Raw genomic sequence first — 26,818 nt, 5'->3', positions numbered from 1 at the left:
ACAAATTCAGCACTGTGAGAAAACTGCCTTGCCTGTTGAACTCCTCACATCACAAGATGATCTTCTGACTACGCCCTCTCCACGAAAAGAAAAATCACATCATCAGCTTTTCTTGAAATAGAGCAAAGCCCCAGCTCCATGCTTGGTTCAGCCTTGATAAACATGTTGTTATTGCAGATAAGCAGATCTGTTCTTGTCCATGAGACACCAGCACAGCATGTCCTTTATCTGGGACAGATCCCTGGTGGGAATGCTCCTGTTGGTGGACACACAAACCCCAGCCTGGTGTCCCTGGGAGCCCTCATTGTCACTGAGACGCTCATGTTCTGCTCTAAAGGGTGACTGCAGAAATCCTCCCTTGCACTGAAGCCCATTTCCCATTTTCTATTGTAGTGCCTTAACAATGGCTGTGCTTAATTAATCTCTCCAGAACTGCATCCCCAGGATTTGGGCTGATTCCCACTGAACTTTATTTATTCCCCCTGCTCCTCATTTTTGACCTTTTTCATGTCATCAAGTGCTGTCCCGCCCGGGTCTGCTTTTGCTCTCACATGAACAGTGCTTTGTTATGGGAAAGCTTCTTTGCAGTCTGGTTGAAATGTGACATTTAACTCAAAGGAAAACCAGCAGAATAAGCCAACAAAACAGTTTCCTGAAAGAAAACTGAATTTCCGCAAAAAATCCCTTTTTTCTCTGAATAAAAATTCTGACTTTGAAGATGTCCATCAGCTTTCAATTGTAAAAGATAAATTAAAACAATATTTCCAAAATCACTACAGTTCTTTGGAGAAAATGTTTAGTTCTGCACAGAAGAACCCTAAAACTAAACTGCAATTCCACAAGTAATGGTGTGAATGCAGAAAGATGCTGACACAAAGCATTTTGTTAAGTGTCATTTTAAATGTGAGTTAGATAAAAATGCTGAAATGAAGGAGCTCATCATGTTTGATAGGTGGTTTAGGACGTTTTCCTTGAGAGAAAATTTACATTTTATTTTTCCATCACACACAGGATTAAACAAATATGGAAATAATGGACCTTGTCAGGAAACAAAAAAAAATCCCAATTTTTATTCAAGTCCAGTGGAAAACAGGCTAATTCCAGGCTTTTCCTGAAATCCTCTTCATTGGAACAGCTTTTCCTGCAGACATCAGGTCCCTCTGGTCTTACGTTACATGTTCATTTCTGCTGGGAATTACTGATAGTTTGGGGCGTCTGGATTTATGTTTGGTGATTGTTTCCACAGTTCTGCTTTGTTTTCTCATCCCTATTTGTGCTGACATTCCCCAGTGTCCCTGAGAGCTCCTGGGTGCCACAGTCTGCTTTAATGCTCCATGAAAATGTTTAATTTATTTAGAATATCACTTCTTCTTATACTGACACTAAGCAGGTGCTCTGTCACTCTCTTTATTTTGATAATTACATCAAGTTTCCTCAACCCCAGACTGTGATTTGAACAATTTCAAGCCTCTGTATCTCTCAACATGCTCCAAAGATTTTTTTTCCACACTCCCATGGCTTTCCCAGGCGTTTCTAAGCACCTCCAAACTCTGCCAAAAGCCATTTTGATAAGGGATGATTGACACAGCTTTCCATGCAAGGCCACACTGCTGGGGTGTTCAGTGGCACAGCCACATTTCCCATGGGATTTTCCACTGTGGTTCTTCATTTGTTCACAACTTTCACTCTGGCTGTCGCTGTGCCATAAATAAAGATGACTCTGCTAAGTTGTTCCTTCATGAGTGAAGGGGGCTAATTTGGAATCAGTAAGATATGCAAATCAATTGTGCCTTGGGCTGCATTTATCAACTTGTGTTTTCAGTTTTTAATTGATTGCCAAGTTGTTTTCCCCTAATGAACTTCCTGGGTACCTGGACAGGAATCCTGTGTAGGAATCTCTGGGTTTAAGTAACAACAAAATCAAAGAATCATGGAATGGTTTGGGTAGGAAGGGACATTAAAGATCATTTTGTTCCATCCCCTGCCATGGCAGGGACACCTCCCACTGTCCCAGGCTGCTCCAGCCCCAGTGTCCAGCCTGGCCTTGGGCACTGCCAGGGATCCAGGGGCAGCCCCAGCTGCTCTGGGAATTCCATCCAGCCAGGGAACAATTCCTCATTCCCAATATCCCATCTAATCCCACTTTCTGCCAGTGTGGAGCCATTCCCTGTGTGCTGTCCCTGCATCCCCTGGCAATTGTCTCTCTCCAGCTTTCCTGGGGCTCCTTCAGGCCACAATTCCATCACCCCAAAGCTTCTCTTCCCCAGGCTGAACCATCCCAAAATAACTTAAGATGACCATTACTGATGACAGGATAATTAGCCAGTTCTTAATTTGTTTCTTATGATACACTGATTTAATTTCTATTGTAAATAGTTGTGGGGTGTTTTGGTGAATGCCTTATGAAAGCCAAATGTATGCACTGGATCAGCAGTTCCCTTTTTAGCCATTAATATAAACAAACAATTCTAGCAGAGTTTGATTTCCAAGGATCCAAACAAGTTGAATTTGTTGATGTAATGGCCTGGTAGTTATTTCCTTTTTTCTCTTTTCAAATTATCAATTACCAAATCTACAGACATGCATATATACATGTACACAAGTCTATATTAAATAGTATCTGTATGAACCCTCCTGCACTCTACCCTAGAGCACAAATAAAATAATTTCTGCTCAAACTCCCTTTTTAATGTGCCAATATCTCTTTTCACCAGAGCTTAGCCAATTCCAGTGCATGTCCCTTCTGAGCACTTGGATTGTTGCCTCTGGCTCAGTACTGGATTTCCTTTAAATTCAGTATTTGTTGCAGCTCCTCTTCATGTCCCTTAGTACTCTGCACTCATTATTGGAAAAGCAAATGTCCAGTTTAGGCACTTTTCCAGCATTTTTTGTGGTGAAGGGTGATAAAAAGAAAATCTTTGCCTTCATAGCCATGTCCTCACCTTCTTTAATTACTCCCATCAGCCGTTCACAAATCAGCACATCCACAAAACTTTCACAGGTTTCAAAATGTTGAGCCTTGAGAGCTTCCTTATGTTTTGATTTTACTTAAGACTCTTAAACTCATAATCAGATTGTTGTGGGTTCTGCTTGCCTCAAACACAAATAAAATTTAGACAGCAGGAGAAGCCTATACCCTGCATTTTTAGAGTATTTTTCCACAACAGACTTCAAATAAAAGGGAATTTTAACCTCATTTTACAAAAAGAGAGCTGAAGGGGATTGACAGATGACTGTGCTGGGACAGTGCAACAGAACCACTGAACAGAGCTCAGGTTTCTGATTCCCTGGTGCTTTAAAAAGTTGATACAATTTCTACAAAGACAGAGATTTGTGGAAGAAATGGACTTCTTAAACTCTACTTAATTATTTCACTCTAATTATCTCACTCTACACAATTATATGGACACATATATATGTGATAAAAAATGTGTGTGTTCAAAATAGGGCCTCACACTTATGAAAAGGGGAAAAGAATGAGATATTTCAAGAGATGAAATGAGTAAGATCACAGCACAAAAAAAGTGGTCATTGTTCATACCTGGCCTGGTTGCAATTCTTTGTGTTGCTTCTGGATAAACTGATGTGTTTGGGAAAATAAAAGTGGCACCTCCTGAAGAGAAAGAAGAGAACATAACACCTAAAGATTCATTTCCACAGTCCCTAAATCCACCAATACTTTCCCCTCCTGTAGAATGAATGAGTGAGGAATCTGAATAGCTAATTTCTGCCTTTGGACTGTTAGATATAAAAGTTAATTCTAATAGTCTTCTACGTCTATGTAAATCCATTCAAGTTACTGGATAAAAGTCTGTGCAAAATCTGTTTTAAGAAGGAGACAGTCAAGCTCAGGAAATCCCTTCTACCACAACCACCTCCACCTGGGAAGGTGGCTTTGCACACCCTGAAATAAAACCTCTTTGCCTTCATTAGTGCATTCCCAGAAAAGTCCATGCTTTCAACACAGACTTTTGGGTCAGACCCTCAGATATCTCATTAATCTTCCCCAGAGTGAAAAAAAAAAAAGATAAATATTGAGCTTGATGTAGGAAATGGAATCTCCCTTTTCTCAGGCATTGAAATTGCTCTGACTACACCAATGGAATTCTCATTACCCTATTCAGGAAGATCAAAAATGTCAATTATTGCTGATTTCAAGAACTTTTTTTCTAACTCTTTTGTGACCCACTGAAAATTGAACAACTGATTTCCCATTTGCTGATGATCAGCACACCATCACTCACACTCCCCAATGACAGATAATCTCATTTTGGTGAAATGAATTTCAGAATATCATTGTCAGTGCACACATAGAGAAAAAGATAACACACAGAACTGCTGAACAACACTTGGATATCCACAAGTGGAAACTGCTTGGCAAATGAGAATCTCTAAAGCCAGAGATGGAAAAGACCATCAAGTCCATCTATTCTTAAAAAGGAGTTAAATCTCATCCAAACCACATCAAGGTAAATGGAAATATTTTTTTTTGTTGCCTTTGGTGGGGTTTGCAGCAGGCCTAGAGCCCACAGCAGGACTTTGTTTGCCACTATGACCAGTGGCAAACCTCTGATGTCAGGGAAAGATCTAATCCACTGAATTTTGCTATGAAACTCACTCAGAGTGAAAAACGAAATAAAATATGAAAGAAACATTGCTATCCAAGTTTTGTTTTCTTTTTCTTTTGCATTATCCTTTGTATTATCTTTTTCCTTTCTCATAGAGAATTGTTATTTCTGGTCACTGTAGGTAACTAACACCCTCAGGCATGATCATGCAATACTCCAAACATCTTTTGTAGGGATATAAACCACATTATTATTTGTACCATTCCATGCCATCCTCTGTTGCACAACTGTTACAGAAAGTTAAAATAGATTCTGAATTATTTTCATAAATACTTTAAGTTGCATCCTGAAAGACAGATGAGGCACGTGTCATTCTCCTGCCTACACTCAACACTTTTCTGGCCCAAATTAACACAAGGGTGAGTATCAACAAAAATAATTTTAAATTCAGATCAGCCTTAGTGGAATTCCCAGCTCAAGTCCCACAGCAGCTGGAAAATGAGATGAGCTAACTGCCTAAAGAGCAATTTTATTGATTCCCACAACATTTAGCTCCTGGGATGGGGGACATCCCCATTCCCCAGAGCCCAAAGCACTTCTGAGCTCCAACAAGCTTCTAGGGATCCATGGAGTAGATCTCACAGCAGAATGGGCAGAGGGACCATAAAAATCCTCAGATGAAAGGCCCCAAACCTGCAGTTTTATGCTGTGTCAGGGACCCCATCCTCTTGCAGGACACCAGAAATTTCTGCACCATTTTTGTACCACCTGGCCCTGCGTGATCTCACCTTTTCTCTGTGTGTCTGTGCAGAAAACACACAGACAGCAGGGAGGGGACTCTCTTGCCTCCCTCCTCATTTACCACCTCCATGTTTTTAGCAAGCAGCCCATGGAAAGGAATCCTGTGCTTTTAGAAGATGATGACCTACAGCAGTGGGAGCAGTGCCAGCATTACCTGTGTTTCTAGCATGCATTAACCGTGGAGAGTTTTGTAAGGCTTTATCAACATCATCTGAAGTCAAATGTGGAAGAGGAGCTACAAAACAAAACAAAAAGCAACACCAAAATGTAAAAAAAATCGTGAATTATCTTTTTAAACCATATTTTTCCCCTGACAGGATTGCCTGAATGTGAATCCATCAACAGCCTGCAGTTTGGAGGGAGGTGTGTGGGCTACAGGGTAAATGAGGGCATTCATTTATCCAATATCATAATTTATTGTTATGAATGCACAAAATTTCTGGCTGGTTATTGACAGTGTGCGTGTGGAGGAGACTGCACCGCACTGGTGTTGCAATGCTTGGTGGTTTTTTCTCTAAAAACCATGTTCATTTTAACTTCTTTAAGCTGAGGTAAATTTTCCTCAAGCTTAGGTGAAAGCCCTCAATCCAGGTAATCCCTTTTTTCCCATTGAAATTCTAGCCATGCACTACAATTAATTTGCATTTGGACTTCAGGGACTTTTTTCCATGAATTTACAGAATTTTTTTTATTCAATTCAGTTGAATATTCCCAATCCTACCCAGAGTACAGCAACCTCCTGCCATTCCTTAGAATCATGCCTGGAACTCACTTTATGAATCAATGTTTGCACTCTTGTTTAGTTAAAATGGAAAGAAATGAGTACGTGACCAGAAAAAACATTAGCACTGAACCCCATGGGATTTTTTCTTCCTGCTCAATATGCTTCATCTCAATTTTTTTCCTCCTGCTCAACATGCTTCAACTCAATTTTTCTCTGAGATGGATACCTAGAAAGAGTCACTAATTCTTGTCTGTGATAAAAATGAGTGAAATTAATGGGAATCTTTCCACCAAACTCAACAGGACTTGGGCTGGCCTCCCTGTTATGCTCTTAGGAACAGCAACATTTGCAACAGACATTTGGAAAACCCAATTATCCACAGCGATCAATCGGGGACCGCGTGCAGGCAGGACGCAGGGCTGGCTTACTCTCTCTGAGGTAGTGTAGGTGTGACAGGAGGATGTCTGCATTGTAGCTGGGGGTGAGCCTCTGGAAGTCATCCTTGGTCATTTTGCAGAGCTCCTTGCCGTCGATGTTCTGGAAGAGCAGGATGTCCACGTCCGGCAGCCCGTACTCCTTCACCGCCCACTCCAGCCACTGGCGCACGTGGTCAGTGCTCCACAGCGTGGGGTCTGCAGGGACACACAGCAAAACATCAGGCAGGGAAGGGCAATTCTGAGGCACTGCATATGTGCAAAATAATCCCTTCTTTACTGGCTGCTGGAGGAGTTAATTTGGTGTGCTGAGTGCAAGGGAGAGCAACTGTGGAGGGCTGAGAGCTCTGAGTGCTAACAACAAAGCCTTTTCAGGGAACAAAGGTGTGTCAAGGGAAATATAGGTTGGATATCAGGAAAATTTTTTTTACAGAAAGGGTGAGAAAGTTCTGGAATGGCTGCCCGGGGAGGGGGTGGAGTCCCCATGCCTGGGTGTGTTTAACAAAGCCTGGATGTGGCACTGGGGGCCAGGGTTCAGTTGGGCTGTTGGGGCTGGGCTCGACTCGATGGTCTGGAAGATCTCTTCCAACCTGGTCATTCTGTGAATTCTGGGAATTGCTCTGCACAACTCCCTGAAGGAGGGGCACTGAGGAGGGTTTGGCCTCTGCTGCCATGTCCCAAGGGAAAGGAGGAGAGGAAATGGCCTCAAATTTAGGAAGGGCCTTGGGACACTGAGCACATCCAGAGGGGACAACGAGGCTGGAGAGGGGCTGGGAACACAAACCCTGTGAGGAAGCCCTGAGGGAGCTGGGGGTGCTCAGCCTGCAGAAAAGGAGACTCGGGGCTGCCCCCATCACTGTGCACAGCTCCTGAAAGGTGCCTGTGCTCACCTGGGGCTGGGCTCTGTCTGCAGCAGCACTGACACACCCAGAGCACACAGCCTCGAGCTGCACCAGGGGAAATACAGGGTGGAGAGCAGGGAAAAGGTTTTTGCAGCCAGGGTGAGAAAGTTCTGGAATGGCTGCCTGGGGAGGGGGTGGAGTCCCCATCCCTGGGTGTGTTTAACAAAGCCTGGATGTGGCACTGGGGGCCAGGGTTCAGTTGGGGCTGGGCTGGACTCGATGGCCTTGGAGGTCTCTTCCACCCCAGGGATTCTGGGAATTCTATGAGCGAGCTCCTTCTCCCTCAGCTCTTCTGCCTCATTGTTTTTAGCTCTTTTTAACAGAGATTCTGGCCCACTGCAAGCTGGAGCTGAACAAGTTTTGATGCCCTCTGTTCAATCCTTATCTTTATTCAAATGAAATTTCCACTCATGTTTAGAAGAATCTTTCTTGGGTACAGGCTAAATAAGCACTCACAGATTCAGGCAATTGTTTCACAAACTAGAGTGGGTCTCTAGTTAATAATATTAGAATATTAAAATATTCTGCTTCTCAAACACACCCCCAGGAATACACTAAATAAAAAAGTCCCTTGTTGAGCTAACCATGCTAGCAATTACTAAGTGTCTTTTTTAAAAAAGTGCCAAACACTAGGAAGAGAAAGGTTTTGGAACATTCAGAAGCTCTGTATTTCGGTGTTGGCAGGACATTTATTATTCAGAGCACCACTCTCCTGTCTCCAGAACAGAATTGACAATACCATTGCAGAGGAGGACACTGCAACAGATTTGTCCACACCTTTCTTGACAAATAACTGAAATAATCACAGCTTGCAAAACTGGCCACAGTCAGTACTCTTGCATGTCTAAGCAACTGAAAAACTGTAATAATATGAAGCAACATGGCAGAGGCAGAAATATTTCACACCAGCACCTCTCTGCTGGAGAGGAACCAGCAGCAAACATTCCCCTCCTGGCTGCAGGTGTTGAGTTTACTCTGTGCCCATCCTGTGGTTTAGGAGCACCCACAGATGCCATGATGCTGTGACTTGGAAACAGGCAGGCTAATTATTCTGCAGAATATTCCAGGTTTGTTTGGAGGACAAGGCAACAAGAACAAGGCAGCAACCTTCTTGTCCCATCAACTGTTGAATCCCACAGCCAAGCCTGCCAAGGCTGACCAAGAATTTCTCAATTGTGCTCTTACATTGCAGTGGAGTTGTCAGTTTGCTTATTAAAATGTTTTATGCTGCCCAGACTCAGGGGATAACCCACATAAAGGCTCTTCATGCCCTGTTTGATCCCACAGAAGCTACTTTTTGGTATTTTCAAAGATAACCTGTGCTACAGTGATCCTTTCTCTCTCTCTCCCACACACCCTGCACCCAGTATGGGATAAGAAATGGACGTGCTTCTTCCTTTTGCTCAATTTGGGGTGAAATCCTCCAAGAAGGAGCTACAGGAGCCAGATAAGATCTGAGTGCCTCTCATCAGCCCATTCTGCTGCTGAAAATGGGAAGAACAGATTGAGGAGGTGCCCTCATGATCCTCCTCAGCTCATTCTCTCAATAACCCCTACAAGCTACTGCTCTTTTCCTCCTGATCACTGCTTTTCTCCAAATCCTCTCCAGTAATCTTAGTGAGGCTGAGGAAAATACAGTTTTTTTGGCTTGCATTTGGTGCAGAGGGTCTGACCTGCTGGCACAATGACTCTCCGTTCGTTGGTCGTCATGTTTGGGGGGGGAACGTGCTTCTCCTCCATGTAGCTTCCATAGTTCATCCCAACACTATCTGAGCTGCTGACCATCTTCCCTCCTTTTGCCACGCTGCAGTCATCTGGAGAATTCCTAGGCAGACAAGAAAGGTGTGCTTCCATTATTATTCCAGTCCTTATTAATATAATCAGAAGAAAATCACCTGGAATGAAATGGAAAACTGGAAAACCCAGTACCCCCCACCCAGTGACTCTGCAGGTTCCTTCAGTTGTCCAAAAACACCAACCAGGTTCAATGAACCATATAATTATTTCTGTTACCAAAGGATCAGGCTCTCCTATCTCTCCAGAAATTATCAATACTAATAATTTAATTCCAGACATGGAATGGAGGCTTGGTCATGAGCTTGTTCAGCAAGGAGCTGCATTTCCCTTTCCAAATATCTCACAGCCAACTGAGAAACACAGAAATGCACTTACTGCATGTTTTCTGGGGGGAAAACTATTCTTAGTTGCCATTGTCCAAGCAGTCCAAGGCTTGGAGAGCTGCCCACCTCCACTGCCACCGCTGTTCCACACTCAGTTGCACTTCATGTCATGCAATGTATTCACATTTCTATGTAAGGCTCAAAAAAAAAAAGGGAATATTTGCCAAAGCCATGATTTAAAATACCACACGCATGACTGGAAAAACCTTTCAGCTCCTGACTAGCTCAGTCTCCATGGTACTGTAGTCAAGACAGGGAAATCTGCAGAGGATCTGCAACCAGACACCTCTTTAATTTTGGCTTTGCTTTCTGAATAGAGTCTTTAGGTTTAACATCCCACAGGGGCTTCCCTAATGGCATTTTAATTGCATCACAGTTTTCTTTCTGGCAGACACAGACATATTTGTCCCTTAATTTAATGTCTACAACGTGTTTCATCAGAGGGAGAAAAATTGTTACAAAAATCAAAATAAAGAACTCAGCCATGGGGAATACCTTTAAATGTAAAGAGTTTGTTTGGCAAGGGAAGAAGGGTGTTAGCTGGGGATTGGTTTCTTCAGCAATACCTCATTACTAACAAGCTTTCCTTTAGCCCTGCCATTTAACTCCTGAAATTGTGCTGTGGCCTCACTGAACAAGAGGCAAGTCACAGATTCGTGGAATCGTGGAATTTCAGAATGGGTTGAGTGGGAAGGGATTTTAAAAATCACTCAGCTCCACCCCTGCCATGGCAGGGACACCTCCCACTGTCCCAGGCTGCTCCAGCCCCAGTGTCCAGCCTGGCCTTGGGCACTGCCAGGGATCCAGGGGTGGAATTCCATCCCAGCCCTGCCCACTCTGCCAGGGAACAATTCCCAATTGCCAATATCCATCTAACTCTGCCCTCCTTCAGTTTGAAGCCTTTCCCCCTTGTCCAGTCACTCCAGGCCCTTTCCAAAGTCCCTCCATCTCTCTTGGAGCCCCTTCAAAGCCCCGTGACTCGGCTGTGTTGACTGCTCAGCACTATCATGCTTCAGGAACTAACCCAGCTATAATTCTCTCGTGAGTGTTTTAAAAAAAGAACTTGGAAAGCTGAAAAAATAGTGGAAATCTTAAATACTAGAAGAAAATTAAAACATAACATTATTTTTTCTACGCAATTTTTCTCCTAATTTTACCCTTCTGTGTTAAGGTAGATATTAAGGGAAAAAAATCAACTGCTGATGACTTTCAGTTAAAAAAATAATTTTTTTTTTGTTTTGTTTTTGAGATCATTCAATGGTTGGCAACATCATCTTTAGGAGAAGGATGAGGGCCTCCAATGCTGCCTGGAAAATGTTGGCTTCACACACTTTTTCCAGGATTCCTCTAAAGACACCCCCTATGAAATGTGACCTGTGTAAAAGCCCTGCAACTGCTCTGTCAGCCCCAGGACTGAAAAACAACCACAGGGAAAGCACAGCCAGCACCTGCCACTGCATGGTGGTGAATTCAGCCCTTCCTCTCACAACCAGAGCACTTGGGCAATATTTTCTCAGGTTTAGTTTTGCTCTCCTACCACACACCACTAAATATAACCCTGGGATGCAGCCCATTTCTGTCCAAACAGAGCAAAACAAAGCTGCTTTTTGTTTCAGACATAAAATCTGAAGGAGAGCTTTTGTGATGATTCCTTGTGAGTGAAATGTTGCCTTTTTCTGCTTCCCTTCCACAAATGCAAATGGCATAAATGCATGAGTGAGCCTGCACTTGAAATTATGGATATTTGGAAACATCCTCCACCACCTGCCCTTATACCTGTGCAGATGTGGACCCCAACTCCCAAAAGCAATTCTTTTACAAAGAACTATTTGGTTTATTCACTGAACTTTTAGCTAGCAACATCCTTTAGTTTAACTGGCAAAATTATTTAATTTTTTTTTTCTGGGGGAAGAAACTTGGGCTAAAGGAACTCCAAAGTGAAATATCCCATCAGTAGCAGCCCACAGCACTTCAACAAGCAATGGTGCATTAAAAACACTCTTGTAAACACTGAGCAGTAAATGATGTGGAAGATCCAGTAGCACAGAGGTTTTGGCAATCTGACAGGGCTTCTGAGATGGTTTTCTTGATCTGAATATAAACACACAGGGGTGGGGAAGAAGATCATAAATAAGTCATAACTTTTCATTAAAATCCAGAAGCAGATGGTCAAGGGTTTTGTCCCTTTAGCTCACTGGGTGGACAAGCAAATCCCCCATCCATCAAATCTCCTAAGGCCACGCTTAATTTCAGGCATGGAATCAACTCCATGGGATTTAACAGGACTACTCTGGTACTTCAAATTGAGTGTGTGCCCTAAACCACTGAGCCTGGGCTTAACTCAACTGCCTGGAACAAACTTGTACAGCACAGAAAGCAAAACTGAAAATGCAAGCAGATGCTAGAAAACGGTGTTTCTAGTGCCCAGAACAACAAGAGAGTGACTGTCTACAAAGGGGGTTTCTTTAGGACTTTCTGTGAGTCTGCTTTATTTCTGTGCCACCAGGGCAGCAGGGTGGAAAAGCAGCTTTTGGAAAGTGTACCCAGAGTGAAGGGTGCAGCTCTGCAGTGATTCATCCCCAGCTCCGGGTCTGAAATGAAAGCAGAGATGTTTTTCTTCGTGGCTGCCTGTTATTTTTGCCCTTTGTAAATATACTGTGTTACACCTGGAATTTACAAAAAAGGAAAAAAAATTAAAAATTAAAAAGAGGTAAGACTACACACAGTCATGGAACCCAAGAACACTTTGTCCAGTCTTGAGATGATAAATATCTGCTGAAAAAGTATTCTCTCCTTCAGACTTGAAAGCCTCACCTTAAAGCAGGGTTACTTAAAATCAAGCTGATTTGATAGTTAAATTTATCACCCATTCCTACCAAAGCTGACTGGAGTTCTGCCAGTCATTGACTCTGATGAAAGCAGATGTAAGTTCATAAATAAGCACATTTTTTCCTTTTCACTATGCTACTATTTTCCCCAGGTGACACAAAACACCTGTGCTGTGCTGAAATGCAAGGTGTCAGAGAAATTCAGATTAGGAATCAGCAAAACCCTACATGTGTAGGGTGTATCATTCCCATAATATAAACTCCTCTGTTCAATATTTCTGAGTTTCAGAGGGAAATAAATGAGGAAAAAATGTATTGTCCAAATATCTACATGTCTTCACAAGTCTAAAAAGCACAGTTTGGATTACAGAGCTGCTACAAGGTCAGCTCATGCTGAGGGCAGTGCAAAGCTTGCTCAGACTCATCCTCATTCACTGCAGCCACTCAGGTTGTGGTGAATTTGGTCAGTGCTTCCTCCCCAAGGAGTTTGTCACTGAAAAAGTGGCCCATGAAGAAAAAACCTGAAACTTCCCCAAAATTTTTTACTTTGAAACACAATGGGGACAGCCAGATGCTGCCAGGTGAGAAGGAGCCTGTGCTGAGACTCTGAAAAGCGCTTCCAGAGTGTTTTGGAGGCCTCAGCACTCAGAGAACCATGGAATCCCAGGATGGGTTGGGTTGGAAGGGAACTTGAAGCTCATCCAGTGCCACCCCTGCCATGGCAGGGACACCTCCCACTATCCCAGGCTGCTCCAGCCCCAGTGTCCAACCTGGCCTTGGGCACTGCCAGGGATCCAGGGGCAGCCACAGCTGCTCTGGGAATTCCATCCCAGGGAACAATTCCTAATTCCCAAGATCTCCTCTAATGCTACTCTCTGTTAGTTTGAAGCCATTCTCCTTGTCCTGTCACTCCAGGCCCTTGTGAATATTCTGTTTCCATCTTTCTTGTCAGCTCCTCCAGGCCCTGCAAGGCCACCCTGAGCTCAGCCCAAAGCTTCTCCTGTGCAGGTGAGCAATGCCAGCTGTGCCAGCCTTTCCTGCCAGCAGAGCTGCTCCAGCCCTCTGCTCATCCTGGAGCCTCCTCTGGATTCCCTTCCAAGACTTCTTGTGAGAGCAAAATTTCCCACAGAGAACTCCAGCACAACAGAGCCATGAAAATGCCAGAAAACTCACTCTGGTCAAAATATCTGCTCCCACAGGCTCTTGCCCAATTGCTCAGTGACCTGGGCTGGGGAGCTGTACACAGAGAAATAAATAAGTAAATGAGTGAGTAAGTAACTGGAAAAGGGATGGCCAGGGTGGGAACAAGCTGCCAGGTCTGTGGAAGGCACTGAAGTCCCTCAGAAACTCATCACTGGCTAAAGCTGCTTAAACTGGTGCTGAAACCATGTTGACAGTCTTGCTAATCTTTGCTATAAGGTGACAAAAGTAGTCCTAAGATGACAAAAAAAGAAGGAAAGTGCAGTCTCCCCATGGCCACTCATTCATGACACTGCCCTGCTCCATGTTGGGCTTTGCATTTCCAGCAGCCCCAGCAGGCCATGGCCATGGAGAGGCTGGAATGGGGTATCCCTCTCAAACAGAGCACCCAAACCTGGGGCAAACCCCCCTATTTGGGGTTCCCTGGGCTCAGTGGGTGCTCAGGGTTACATGGGGCTGGCCCAGAGTCACTCAGAGATGTCACCTGGAGCCACCTCTGGCTCCTTTCCCCTGTGACAGAGCTGTTGGCTTTCTGTAAACACAACACAAGGGGCTTTTCACTGAGCTGTACACACAGCAACCACTCATCTCCAATCAAGCAATAACTTTGGCCCATCCAATCTTTTAATTTTCTTTTTTATTTTCTTCCCCTTAGCTTTCCCCAGCCATCCTGCAACCCACAGCTGCTTCCAGCCTCAAGGCCATGGTGGCAAATGCAGGCAGTCAGAGTCTGGCTCACTAGAGGCCAGTCAAGCTATAAATATTCCCAGCTTTGCTCTTTGTGCTCCCAGTGTGGGGAAACAGCTGGTTTAAGTTTGACTGCACGTTGTCATTTCTCCATTAGTGCAAACACTTCAATATTTCTTACGTGTCAGGTTGGAGTGAAGAAAGGGAAAGCAGAGAAGGGGGTCACGAAAAGCCAAAGTTAAGAAATGATGTTCTGTATATACATAATTTACAATTAGATTGCTGCCTGGGACAAGGCTGAGGTTTGACATGGTGATAGCTAGGCCAAAGCCACAACGACTTCCCAGTTGGCCTATAACTTTCAGGACCTATTTTCTCTTGTTTTTCTTCTATTATTTTTATAGAAATTCTATTATGATGGTAATGGATTACATTTCTCAAATTGTATTTCATTTCAAGAGCTTTTAAGGCTGTTGTATTTGTGGTTTGGTGAAATATGAAATACCAGGAGATGGGGCCCTTCCCAAACCACACGTGCCTTCTTCTGTGGACAGGGATCATATAGAAAGTTAGGAAAATAGAGCATGCCAGGCATAAACAGAAGTGACATCTTGTATGGAAACCATAATCCCCCATGTCTGTGGAATGTCTGCTGATTTTCATGATTAGCACAAAGGGGCTGTGAGGGTGCAATTTTTTTTTTAAGGACTTTTCCTTACCTTCTGTTTTGTCTTGAACAGCTATTACTAAACTTTAAATACTGAACAACCCCAGTGATGCTGCCCTGATCAAAATGAAACACACACTAATGACAGAGCAGAGGAGAAAACTCACCTCTAAGTGCTCTGGACACAGTCAATAGGAAATAAAAAAGCAAGGATGGCAATAGACTTAAATAATGACAGAGATCACAACTCTTGTGGGGTCCTACGCCATTATTTGAAGATTATTTTTATATTTCACTGCCCATCTCAAAGCCTTTGGTTGCTGGGAATTCAGTGGTCAATCCCAAACGTAGCAATGATAATTATGAATGAGTTCATTATCCCAGACTGGAAAGCTTCTTGTTTAGCACCTGCCAGCCCAAAAAGCTTCCAGAAAAACAAAATAGTTGTAGTATTAGTGAGCTGGGTTTGTTTTTCCCCTTGGCAACGTTTGCCTCAAGAACAGAGCCAAACTATGCCCACACACACACGCAAGTACTCGTGTTAAGCTGGTGGATTTTCAGAGCAAAGAGGAGCTTCTTGAAGCAGTCACACATCCTGACTTTGCCATTTTTCCAGCTTGGTAGGCAGCCACCCCACCAACCACCCAGTCAGTGGGAAAAAGGATTATCAGTCTGAGATAATCAATGTCTTTTTACCAAAAATTAATAACATTTTACACAGGCAGCTCCAATAAGGAGAATCATCCTCTTAGGACAGATCTCCCAGCTCTACCCTGGGCTGCATTAGGGGCTGACTCTGCTGGTCATGCCTTTTCTTTGGTTTTAGTATTAAGAGTTAGATAAAGAGGTTTTATTTTGGTATTTAACAAGGATTTTTATGGTGTAATAATTCGTTAAGGTGGAATATGCTGAAATGGATATAAATCATAGATGGCATATACAATTGTATAGATTTTGTAAATTAGCATATTTAACAAAGATATTTTAATGAGAGGCTTAAATGAATAGCATGACATTTTTCTATTTTAAACTAATTTTTTTAGATAGGCCTAATTTTAGTTTATATGACATATTTTAGACGGGGCTTTGGTTTTTTAAGACAATGTAAAGTTTTTTGGTTTTAAAATGTGAGTTTTTTAGGATGCTTGGTTTTTTTGGCTTAGTAGATTATTAGGATTATGTTATGATATTAGCTTTGAAGAATTACAAGTATGTATGTTAAGGGTATCAAGAATATATAAAAGGTAGATAGAAAAAAGAAAAGGTAACAAAAATCATCATGGCATCACTGAAGACAGAATCCCATGGCCTGCTGGGGGCTTTGGGCCGGGCTTATTGTTTAGTCTGAGCTGAGGTTCCCCAGGAATGCCAGGCTGGATGTGCCACCAGATGTGGAGGGATGTGCCACCAGATGTGGAGGGCATGTGGCACCATGCCCCCATCATGGGGCTGTGCTCCAGGGCTGGAAAAGCCTTGGGCAAACCAGAGATGGCAGGGGGGTGGATGCACATCAGCCCTGTCCCTTCACAGGCTGGATGCTCACCAGGTGGGGATCAAGATGATGGGGACAGAATTGTCCCTCCAAGTGCTGGATGCTCACCAGGTGGGGATCAAGACGATGGGGACAGAATTTTCAGTGTCAGGATGAGGAGCAGTGACCATAAACAGAACCACAAGAAGTTCCACCTCAACAGGGGAAGAATTTCTTTACTTTATGGGTAGCAGAGCTTTGGAACACCTGCATAGGGAGAACAAGGAGTCTCCCTCTCTGGGGACATTCCAGACCCACCTGGATGTGTTCCTGTGTCTCCTGATCCAGGTGACCCTGCCTTGGCAACAAGAATGATCTCCAGATGCCCAGGGAGAGCAAGGAGTCTCCTTCTCTGGGGAGAACATTCACCAGGTGGGGGCCAGAGGATGGGGACAGAATTTTCAGTGGGAGGATGAAGAGTGATGGCCATAAATGGAACCACAAGAAGTTCCACCTTAATGGGAGGAAGATTTTCTTTACGTTATGGATGGCAGAGCTCTAGAACTGCTGTCCAGGGAAAACAAGGAGTCCCTCTCTCTGAAGAGGACACTCACCATGTGGGGACAAGAGGATGGGGACAGAATTTTCAGTGTCAGGATGAGGAGCAGTGGCCATAAACAGAAACACAAGAAGTTCCACCGCAACACGGGGAAGAATTTCTTTACTTTGTGGCGGCAGAGCTCTGGAACTGCTGCACAGGAGAGGAGAACAAGGAGTCTCCCTCTCTGGGGAGAACATTCACCAGGTGGGGGCCAGAGGATGGGGCCAGAATTTTCAGTGAGAGGATGAAGAGTGATGGCCATAAATGGAACCACAAGAAGTTCCATCTCAACAGGAGAAGAATTTCTTTACTTTGTGTGTGGCAGAGCTCTGGAACTGCTGCACAGGGACATTCCAACCCCACCTGGATGTGTTCCTGAATCTCCTCATCCAGGTGACCCTGCCTTGGCAACAAGAATGGTCTCCAGACATGTCTTCCAACCCCAACAATTCCACAACTCGGTGATTCTGTGGAGCTGCCTAAATGCTCTAATTAAATCCACCAGTGTCATACCATGATGTAGAGGTGCCTCCTACAGCTTAAAGCCTGCCAGTCTGGATCCTGGGAGCAGGATGGATCTGTTGGAATACAGAGCTCCACATGGATGAATTTTCCCTCCCCATGCCTGGGCACAGCAGCTGTCACACATCCTGATGGTACAAGGCACCTCAAAGGCTCCCCATATTCCAATTTGCTGGCTTGTATAGCACAAAGAATCTACTCCTTAGGAGACTTTACATCAAGGGGGAAAAAAAAAAAAAAACAGCAAAGAAACTCAAGTTCACCCTGGACTCTGCAAAGTGCTCCAGTGTGTCAGACATTCTGAACCTGGAGAGTACAGAGGCTCTTTGATGAAAATTCAGGCAGTTACATGCAAAGAAAAATGGTATTTCCCAAAAGAGCCAGCACAAAAGATGTATTAAGTGATAATTTCATTCTCAAATGGTTTTCAAGCAACAACTGGTAGCACTTAAATCAACATTTTGCACATGATTAAATCCTAAGGACAACTAATTATTTCTGGCATTTCTTTCAAACTTCTCTATCAGCCAAGCTGATGTTGGAAAGCTTCTGCTGTGCTTTCACTGCAGTTAACTTGCAAAATACTTCTTCAATGAAATCATCACGCTGCTCATGGCAGGAGAAATTTATCTGTGGCCTGAATAAGACTCTGTGTTCATTTTCAGCCTGCCTGAAAAGATGGATTACCTGCAGTAAATATCATTATTCCAAGGTACCTTTGTGTAGTGCCACCCATGGGCATGGCAAAGCCCCGTGGGTGAGCGCATTCCAAGCCCACTGGGAAATCCGTGGATTTATAAATGTTGTTCAGGCAGTACCCAGAGCCTCATGAGAGCATTTCCACAGAGTGAATTTCTCCCTGAATGCATGACACGAATTGCACTCATTGTGGCAGAATTGCTCATGCCTCATTTGATGGAATACATAAAGAACAATAAGCAGCCAAGTGCCAGTGTGGCATATGCAACATCCAGATTTATACTGCAGAGTGAATCTTTTTGGCATGACACAGGAGCAATAAATAGCAGGAAACAGGATTGTTACATTCAGGTGAAAGATTGACTGTAGTGTAGCACAAAAGGTCTCATTAGATTTATGTACCTGGAAGGAACAGAATTAATGTACTCAGAGAAACTCAATTTGATACCACCTGTATTATATATGCAACAACAGCCAGGTAAATGATAGCTTTAATTTAAACTTTTCTTGCTTTATTTAATTTAAGGTAAGGCCACAGACTGTATTTTGTGGTGCTGGGCTGCAGGGTTTATCTTGAAAAATACTGTTATTGTTAAAGAAAAGTGGGTAGCTAATCCCTGTGCAGCACACTGAAAAGAACCCTTAATTTTGTTCTAATGGCATTTCTCCGGTATTCACAGGAATGCCAGCTCTGAGACTGTTAAATTTGGAATTTAATGTAGGGCAATCACAGCCAAAATATGTCTGGGGAAAGTCCTAGCAGAGAGGGTACATTCCTTCTCTGTGTGGGTGCTTAATTGGGGGTGTCTGAGGAGTTCAATGTGCTCCCAAAATTTTATACCCCCCTCCAAAGCACAGAATATATGGCCAGGAAGCTCTGGACAGCAAAAAATTGCAATGTTAACTTCTCCCTGGCCACCACTTCGTGGGATCTCATTCCCTGCTTTGCATCCAGAATTATTCAGATCCAAGTGTTCACATGAGAGGACAGAGATGCCCTGGAGATCCTCAGGGCAGCACTTGCACAGCTCTGAGATGTGGGGTTTTATTTTAGACTCCTCTGGGACAACTCAGATTTTAAAATGGGTCTAAACAGAGCAGGTACAGTTGTAATAAAAAATGAAATGCAGCTCCAAGCACTCCAGGAATTGCTTGTGGAAATATTGAACTGACAAAGCATTTTAAGAAGTGAGGAAATATTATAATTTAATATTATCATTTAAGGAAATAGTTTTATGGATGGCAAAAGAAGAGAGTAGGGAAGGCTTCTTCAGAAAAGAAATGCAAATTAACTCACAGAAAGGCAGGGTAGCACAATCTGATTCACACTTTGTTCTCCCTAAAACTGGCAGGAAAACCACATTTCAATTCCCAGAGTGTAATAACACGACATATTACACACATGTATGTGAGATGTAGAAATGCCACAACTTATTTATTTTTGTTGATTGGCAGTGTTAGCTCTCCATTAAAAGTGTAGTATCAAGATCTATTTTTTCAGGCCTGAGTTAGGCCCTATAAAATAAAACTTCTCTGATGAAATAAACAGCGGTTTTTAATGACAATAATTTAAAAATATTGTTTTTGTGTATAGTATGAGTATGCAATATTTTTTTGTTTTTCTGCTAATTTTTTTTTGTAGCTTTTAAGTGATTTTTTTCTTTTCTTTTCCTTTGGTAGATTTTAAGCGATTTTTTCTTTTTTAACTTTTTTTTTCTTTTCCTTTTCTTTTTTTTTTCTTTTTCAGCAAGTCATGCCTTAGGAAATGTATTGAAGTATGAATTTTCCTTGCTGTCTCCATTTAGGAACTCTGCACTGATCTTTCAAGAGGGAAGGCTGTAAAAAAAGTCAAGATTATTAAACAAGCACTTCCCACTGTGCCAGGCTGCTCCAAGCCCCAGTGTCCAACCTGGCCTTGGGCACTGCCAGGGATCCAGGGATGGAATTCCATCCCAGCTCCTGCCCACCCTGCCAGGGAACAATTCCTCATTGCCAAGATCCCATCCAGTTTGAAGCCATTCCCTGTGTCCTGTCCCTCCAGTTCTTGACAAAGGGTCCCTCCCCACAAGCACAAGCATTTCATGAGACAGTGCAGACAGCCCTGAAGGAAATGCAGGCACCTGTACCCATAAAGGGGAATTTTGGCAGCTGAAATCTCAGCCACCCCCTGTGCAGGGAGCCACAGCATCACCCTGAGTGCTTCAGTGCATGCACATGCTAATAGAAAACAGCAAAAAGAAGGAGAAAATACAGAATCATGGAATGTCCTGAGTTGGAAGGGACCCACAGGGATCATCCAGTGCCACCCCTGCCCTGCCCAGACCCCCCAAAACCCCACCCTGGGCATCCCTGGCAGTGCTGACCAGAGGAGCTGTGGCAGCCTCGGGGCCGTGCCCATTCCCTGGGCAGCCTGGGCAGTGCCAGCACCCTCTGGGCAAGAACCTGTCCCTAAAATCCAACCTAAACCTCTCAGCAACAGTTAACTCTGATTATCTACTCCAGTGCACTTTATGGAGTTTACACTGAGGGAAACTGTGATCAGTTCTCTTACAGAAATGCCAGCACAAATACTTCAGAGGCACTTTTAGGAAGCAGGTAAGACTGATTTTGAATCAAACACCATTTGTGATTATACCTGTGCATTTGCTTAGCACAAAAAAAAAAATTAAAAAGACACTGGAATAGATTAAAGATACCTGAACTTCTGAATAAGCAACCTTACAAGAAAACTTCCTCTAATTCTTGGTAACTTCAGCTCACCATTTATTTCTACGTATCTCAAATCTTTGACTGCTCACTGGAAGTCCTGATTTGACTTCAGCCCAATTCCCACCCTCACCACAGAACAGGGGAGGTGTGATAAGCTGGCAGACCACTTTGCCCTGCCCGTGGTGCTCATCACACCAGCACAGCAAGTGTGAACAGCAACCACAGAGCCCCAGGGCTGAGGTTTTCCTCAACAACTGACCCTGGGAGACAAGATTAAAACACAGCACAGGTGTTTGTGACAGCGAGATGTGAAGCACAGGCTCCACTGGTACATCACCAACAATTGCCAGCAACTGACTCCTCTGGACCTTTGCCCTCCAGCAACACCAAAGGAAAACTGTTTTGACAGTCAGGGATTTTAAACAGGAAAGCACTTGTTTGGATAGCTTCCTTAAAAAAAAATACAAATCTTCATTGTGTTTCTTCAGATGTCCCACAGGGTGCTTCTAAGCTTGGGAAAGGCACCAGGCAATATCCAAAAATCCACTTTAATACCTTTGCAGACTAATTGACACAAGTCTTCTTTACAGTGACATTCCCCAAAAATGTCCTGAGACAACAGTCAATACATAGACACTCTGTGGCTACTGCCTGTTGAGTTATTTATTTTTCTGTTCCTTCCTACTCCCCTGCCTGCCTCCATATTGATGTTTTTTCAGCATGAGTTCTTAAATCCAGCTCCACTTTTTGGCATTATGTTTACAGTGACTACAAAAGGAAAGATCAATAGTTCACTCCCTCTGCCATTACAAGACTTTACTGCCAGTGTTTCCCTGTTTGGTTATTTTTGGAGCAAAGACAACTGCCCAAATTGCTGGATTTGACAGCTTCCAGGGAGTGTTAGATCACACACACCACACCCTTTTTTTTCAATGGTGCTGCTCCAGGCTACAGCAAATCCCCATTTTATTAACTTTAACATGTGCTCTTTCACCTGGTGTGCAAAGCAAATTCACATCCAAAAATGATCAGCAGTCAGGGGAAAGGCATTGCACAAGCTCAGGAGAAGTCTGTGTCAACAGCACCATTTCAGACCCTCTGTAACACCTGACCATGGATTGCAGGTCAAGGTAGGGCAACCTGGAGACTTCTAATAGCAGCAGTGGCCAGGTGGGATAATGAGGCACCTGAAATGGTGCTAAATACACAGGTTGAGACAACTGAGCCACACCCATCACAAAAATCCCCATTCTTGAGCCACCCCCAGCCTCCTTACCTTGACCCGTTCACCTGGTTGGGGTTACACTCCATCTTGATGGTGACTCTGGCCGGGGGCTGTGACAACCAGTCCTGCTGGGGGACACGTGGGCTCATCTTGGAGGTCTGCCCATATTCACTGGAGGAGGAGGCTGTCATCTCTGTCTTGGTGAGGTGGGGTGATCCGTAGGCACACTCGAACAGGGACTGGTCTTCGCTCACCACCGATAACGCTTCCTACAAACCAGAGACAGGTCAGGCCAAACAGCACAGGGCTCCCCAGGGAAAAAGGGATTGTCCATCTCACAGGGAGGGGAACAGTCTCATGCACCAAGGAAAAATTAGGTTGGATAGCAGGGAAAAGGTGTTTTACAGAAAGGGTGAGAAAGTTCTGGAATGGGAGGTGGAGGAGTCCCCATGCCTGGGTGTGTTTAACAAAGCCTGGATGTGGCACTGGGGGCCAGGGTTTGGTTGAGGGGTTGGGGCTGGGCTGGACTCGATGGTCTTGAAGGTCTCTTTGAATTCTGTGAATTCTGGGAATTGCTCTGCACAAATCCCTGACAGGAGGGGCACTGAGGGGAGGTTGGGCTCTGCTGTTGTGTCCCAGGGGAAAGGAGGAGAGGAAATGGCCTCAAATTTAGGAAGGACCTTGGGACACTGAGCACATCCAGAGGGGACAACGAGGCTGGAGAGGGGCTGGGAACACAAACCCTGTGAGGAAGCCCTGAGGGAGCTGGGGGTGCTCAGCCTGCAGAAAAGGAGACTCAGGGCTGCCCCCATCACTCTGCACAGCTCCTGAAAGGTGCCTGTGCTCACCTGGGGCTGGGCTCTGTCTGCAGCAGCACTGACACACCCAGAGCACACAGCCTCGAGCTGCACCAGGGGAAATACAGGGTGGAGAGCAGGGAAAAGGTTTTTCCAGCCAGGGTGAGAAAGTTCTGGAATGGCTGCCCGGGGAGGGGGTGGAGTCCCCATGCCTGGGTGTGTTTAACAAAGCCTGGATGTGGCACTGGGGGCCAGGGTTCAGTTGAGGGGTTGGGGCTGTGCTGGACTTGATGGTCTGGAAGGTCTCTTCCAACCTGGCTATTCTGTTCTGTTCTATTAGCTTTTAGGCCCAGCACTGTTGTCACTGAAGGTGAGGACCCATGGGGACAGATGTTGTCAGCAAATGACAGGACAGCTGTAACAGTTGTGCAGCAGAGGATGGCATGGAATGGTACAAATAATAATGTGGTTTATATCCCTACAAAAGATGTTTGGAGTATTGCATGATCATGCCTGACGGTGTTAGTTACCTACAGTGACCAGAAAGAACAATTCTCTATGAGAAAGGGAAAAGATAATACAAAGGATAATGCAAAAGAGAAAGAAAACAAAGCTTGGATAGCAATGTTTCTTTCATATTTTATTCTGTTTTTCACTCTAAGTTTCATAGCAAAATTCACTGGATTAGAAGCTCTCTCCCTGACATTAGAGGTTTGCCACTGGTCATAGTGGCAAACAAAGTCCTGCTGTGGGCTCTAGGCCTGCTGCAAACCTCACCAAAGGCAACAACAACAAAAAAAAAATTCCACTTACTTTGATGTGGTTTGGATAAGATTTAAGTCCTTTTTAAAAATAGATGGACTTGATGGGGGAACTCTCCCTGGGGAGACCCTCCCAGAGCAGCTGAGCAGAAACACAACCACACACCACCAAACCTTGGTTACAGAGGAGAGGGCAGGGTGGGCAGCACAGCCCAGGTCTGTGGGGTCTCAGTAGAGACAGAGAAGGCGAGATCTGCTGAATGAAGCAAAAACTGCAGCCCCTGAGAGCAGCAACCAAAAACCAGGCCCTGCTGAGCCCCTGGGATCCTCCTTTCCTTCCTCAGGGACCCAGCCAAGTCCTTTCTGGACCAGGAGCCAAGAGATGTGGGCACAACCTCTAACACAGGGACATCATGCCCACCAGCCACTTTCTTCCCTCTGATGGCAACTCTTCCTGGTGGAAATTCCACTCTGGAGCAGTGGGAAGGGCTTCCCATCCTCTTCATGGCAGCATGGGGGTTATGGTTGAGGGCACCAGGGCCCATCAGGTGCCATCACATCTGTCTGGAGGTCAGACAGAGACCAGAGGGAGGGACAGTGACCCTCTATCCCCACTGCCAAGCATTCCTCCTGGCACCAATTCCTTCTGTGAGCTATCTGGAGCTGAGTCTTGTGAGTGAGGCAGAGCCTGTAGCCACCACATCCACCAAGAAGCGTGGGGATGGCTGAAACTCCTGAAGGGACACATCCCACCTGAGATGAGGCTCCCCAGGCACGAGAGCAGCTCTAGGCTGCCACACTGTCCTCCAGCAGGGCACAGGCTCAGGGGCACCCTCCAAAAGCAGAATTCTGAGGAAATCCAGCTTGTCCAGGGGTCACTTTGGGGGGACAAGGTGCATAAGGGTGCAAATTCAAGAAATGGAAGAGGCTGCCCAGGGAGGTGCTGGAGTCCCCAGCCCTGGAGGTGTCCAAGGAGTGCCTGGATGTGGCACTCAGTGACAAGGTGGGCATTGGGCACAGCTTGAGCTCGATGGGCTGGGAGGGCTTTTCCAGCCTCAGGGACTCTGTGAAAGGACAGTGGCCCACTGTGTGACTCTATCTTGCCATCAGTGGAGCAGGGGTGCAGCCCAGCATTTCCTCCTCGGACTGTGGGGACAGTCCCCACTGTGTGACTCCATCCTGCCATAGAATAGAGCAGGGGTGCAGCCCAGCACCTCCTCCTTGGATTGTGGGACAATTCCCACTGTGTGCAAGGAATGGAGCAGGGCTGCAGCCCAGCACCTCCTCCCTGCCACTTTGGGGACAATCCCCACTGTGTGACTCCATCCTGGCCTGGAATGGAGCAGGGGTGCAGCCCAGCACCTCCTCCCTGGATTGTGGGGACAATCCCCACAGTGTGACACCATCCTGGCCTGGAATGGAGCAGGGGTGCAGCCCAGCACCTCCTCCCTGGATTGTGGGGACAATTCCCACTGTGTGCAAGGAATGGAGCAGGGATGCAGCCCAGCACATCCTCCCTGCCACTTTGGGGACAATCCCCACAGTGTGACTCCATCCTGGCCTGGAATGGAGCAGGGGTGCAGCCCAGCACATCCTCCCTGGATTGTGGGGACAATCCCCACTGTGTGACTCTATCTTGCCATCAATGGAGCAGGGGTGCAGCCCAGCACATCCTCCCTGGATTGTGGGGACAATCCCCACTGTGTGACTCTATCTTGCCATCAATGGAGCAGGGGTGCAGCCCAGCACCTCCTCCCTGGATTTTGGGGACAATTCCCAGCCCTGGCCCAGTGAGGAGGCTCCGTGTGGGCCCAGGGGCTGATGGAAGCTGACGGGGAGGCTGGGCCAGCTGGCCGTGGCTGCGAGTTTGGGGGCCAAGGATCAGGGAATGAGGGGAATCCCGAGCCAGACTCGGGGCAGGGAGCTCTGTGAAGCAGTGTGGGTGGGCTGTGCTCCTGCCAGATCTGCTGCTGACAGCCAGAAACGTGGTCCTGTCAGCTGAGGAGAAGGGAGAGAGAAAGGGATGAGAGTTCCCCAGCTCTGGGAGGGTGGGTGTTTTTCTGCAGGCTCCCACCCTCCCTGGCTGCTGAACAGGGCTCTGCTGAGTCCAGCAGTCACATGCTGCCCTAAAAATCAGTGTTTGATCATTTGAAAACCCATGGTGTGACCCTTGCGGATGTTCTATGCAGGGGGAAGAGCTGCACTTCATCCTGGTGGGTTTCTATGCTGTGATTCTACATTTCCTCCTTTTTATCCATCTTTTTTGTGAGGCCTTGGGGTGCACTCTGCTAATATTCATAGCTGCAAAGGTGAGGACATCACTTCCAGCCTCTTACTGCCTGTGAAAACTGAGATCACCCCTTAATCCCAGGGCTTGGGGAGGGGGATCTCAGGCCCTTCAAGCTCCCTGAGACTCATGATTGAATTACTAACACTGAGTTCAGGCAGTGATCTGCACCCTTTTACTGCTGATTTTCAGATGTCACCTGGGTGCAAAGATCACCACTAGGCTGCCCCAGTGACTTCTCAGTTACCATCCTTCCTTCTCTCCCACCAAAATGCAACCAGCTACCTCTGCCTCTTTGGTTCTGTGAGACAAAAAGGATGCCAGGATACACCTCCCCTTTTTGTCATGCCAGAAATCTTTGCTGTTGCTGGTCTGAAGCTTTTCTAAAGAGCCTTTTCTGAGCAAACCTGCAGACCAAGGAGGTGTGGGGGGAGATGGCCACTGGTCCCTTGCTCCTCAAGGATTCTTCCCTGGCTCTACTGAGAAACCTCAGGGAACTTGATGTGCTTGGATAATGAAGTAGCAGGGATGATGTAACAAGAACTAGAGAAAGATGTTACACTGGAAGGAAAATAAAGAGCTCTTTCTCAGCAGCCCACGAGATTTTTTCGTGAAATAACTCCCCAAAATTAAATATATGTGTGCACAAACACAACCTGGCCAGATGATCACAGTGCATCCCATGCTTGATACTACTGAATGCACAGTTCCCTCTTTTCTGCCCCAATCCATGAGACAAAAAACACAAACCAAAA

General features: G+C 45.3%; 1 protein-coding gene across 1 annotated transcript in view; it reads right to left on the bottom strand.

Annotated features, from left to right (window-relative positions):
• ERG (ETS transcription factor ERG) overlaps window positions 1–26,818 on the bottom strand; it is a 64,509-nt gene that overhangs the window by 11,045 nt on the left and 26,646 nt on the right. The window contains exons 2-6 of the mRNA XM_058045364.1: window positions 22,270–22,487; window positions 9,103–9,254; window positions 6,522–6,725; window positions 5,524–5,604; window positions 3,542–3,613 (exon numbers count right to left, since the gene is read on the bottom strand). Coding sequence (XP_057901347.1) covers window positions 3,542–3,613; window positions 5,524–5,604; window positions 6,522–6,725; window positions 9,103–9,254; window positions 22,270–22,487 — 727 coding nt within the window. The remainder of the gene's footprint in view (window positions 1–3,541; window positions 3,614–5,523; window positions 5,605–6,521; window positions 6,726–9,102; window positions 9,255–22,269; window positions 22,488–26,818) is intronic.

This window comes from Melospiza georgiana, chromosome 2 (genome assembly GCF_028018845.1).
Source record: "Melospiza georgiana isolate bMelGeo1 chromosome 2, bMelGeo1.pri, whole genome shotgun sequence".
NCBI lineage: Eukaryota > Metazoa > Chordata > Aves > Passeriformes > Passerellidae > Melospiza > Melospiza georgiana.
This window is presented reverse-complemented; position numbering and strand designations above follow the sequence as displayed.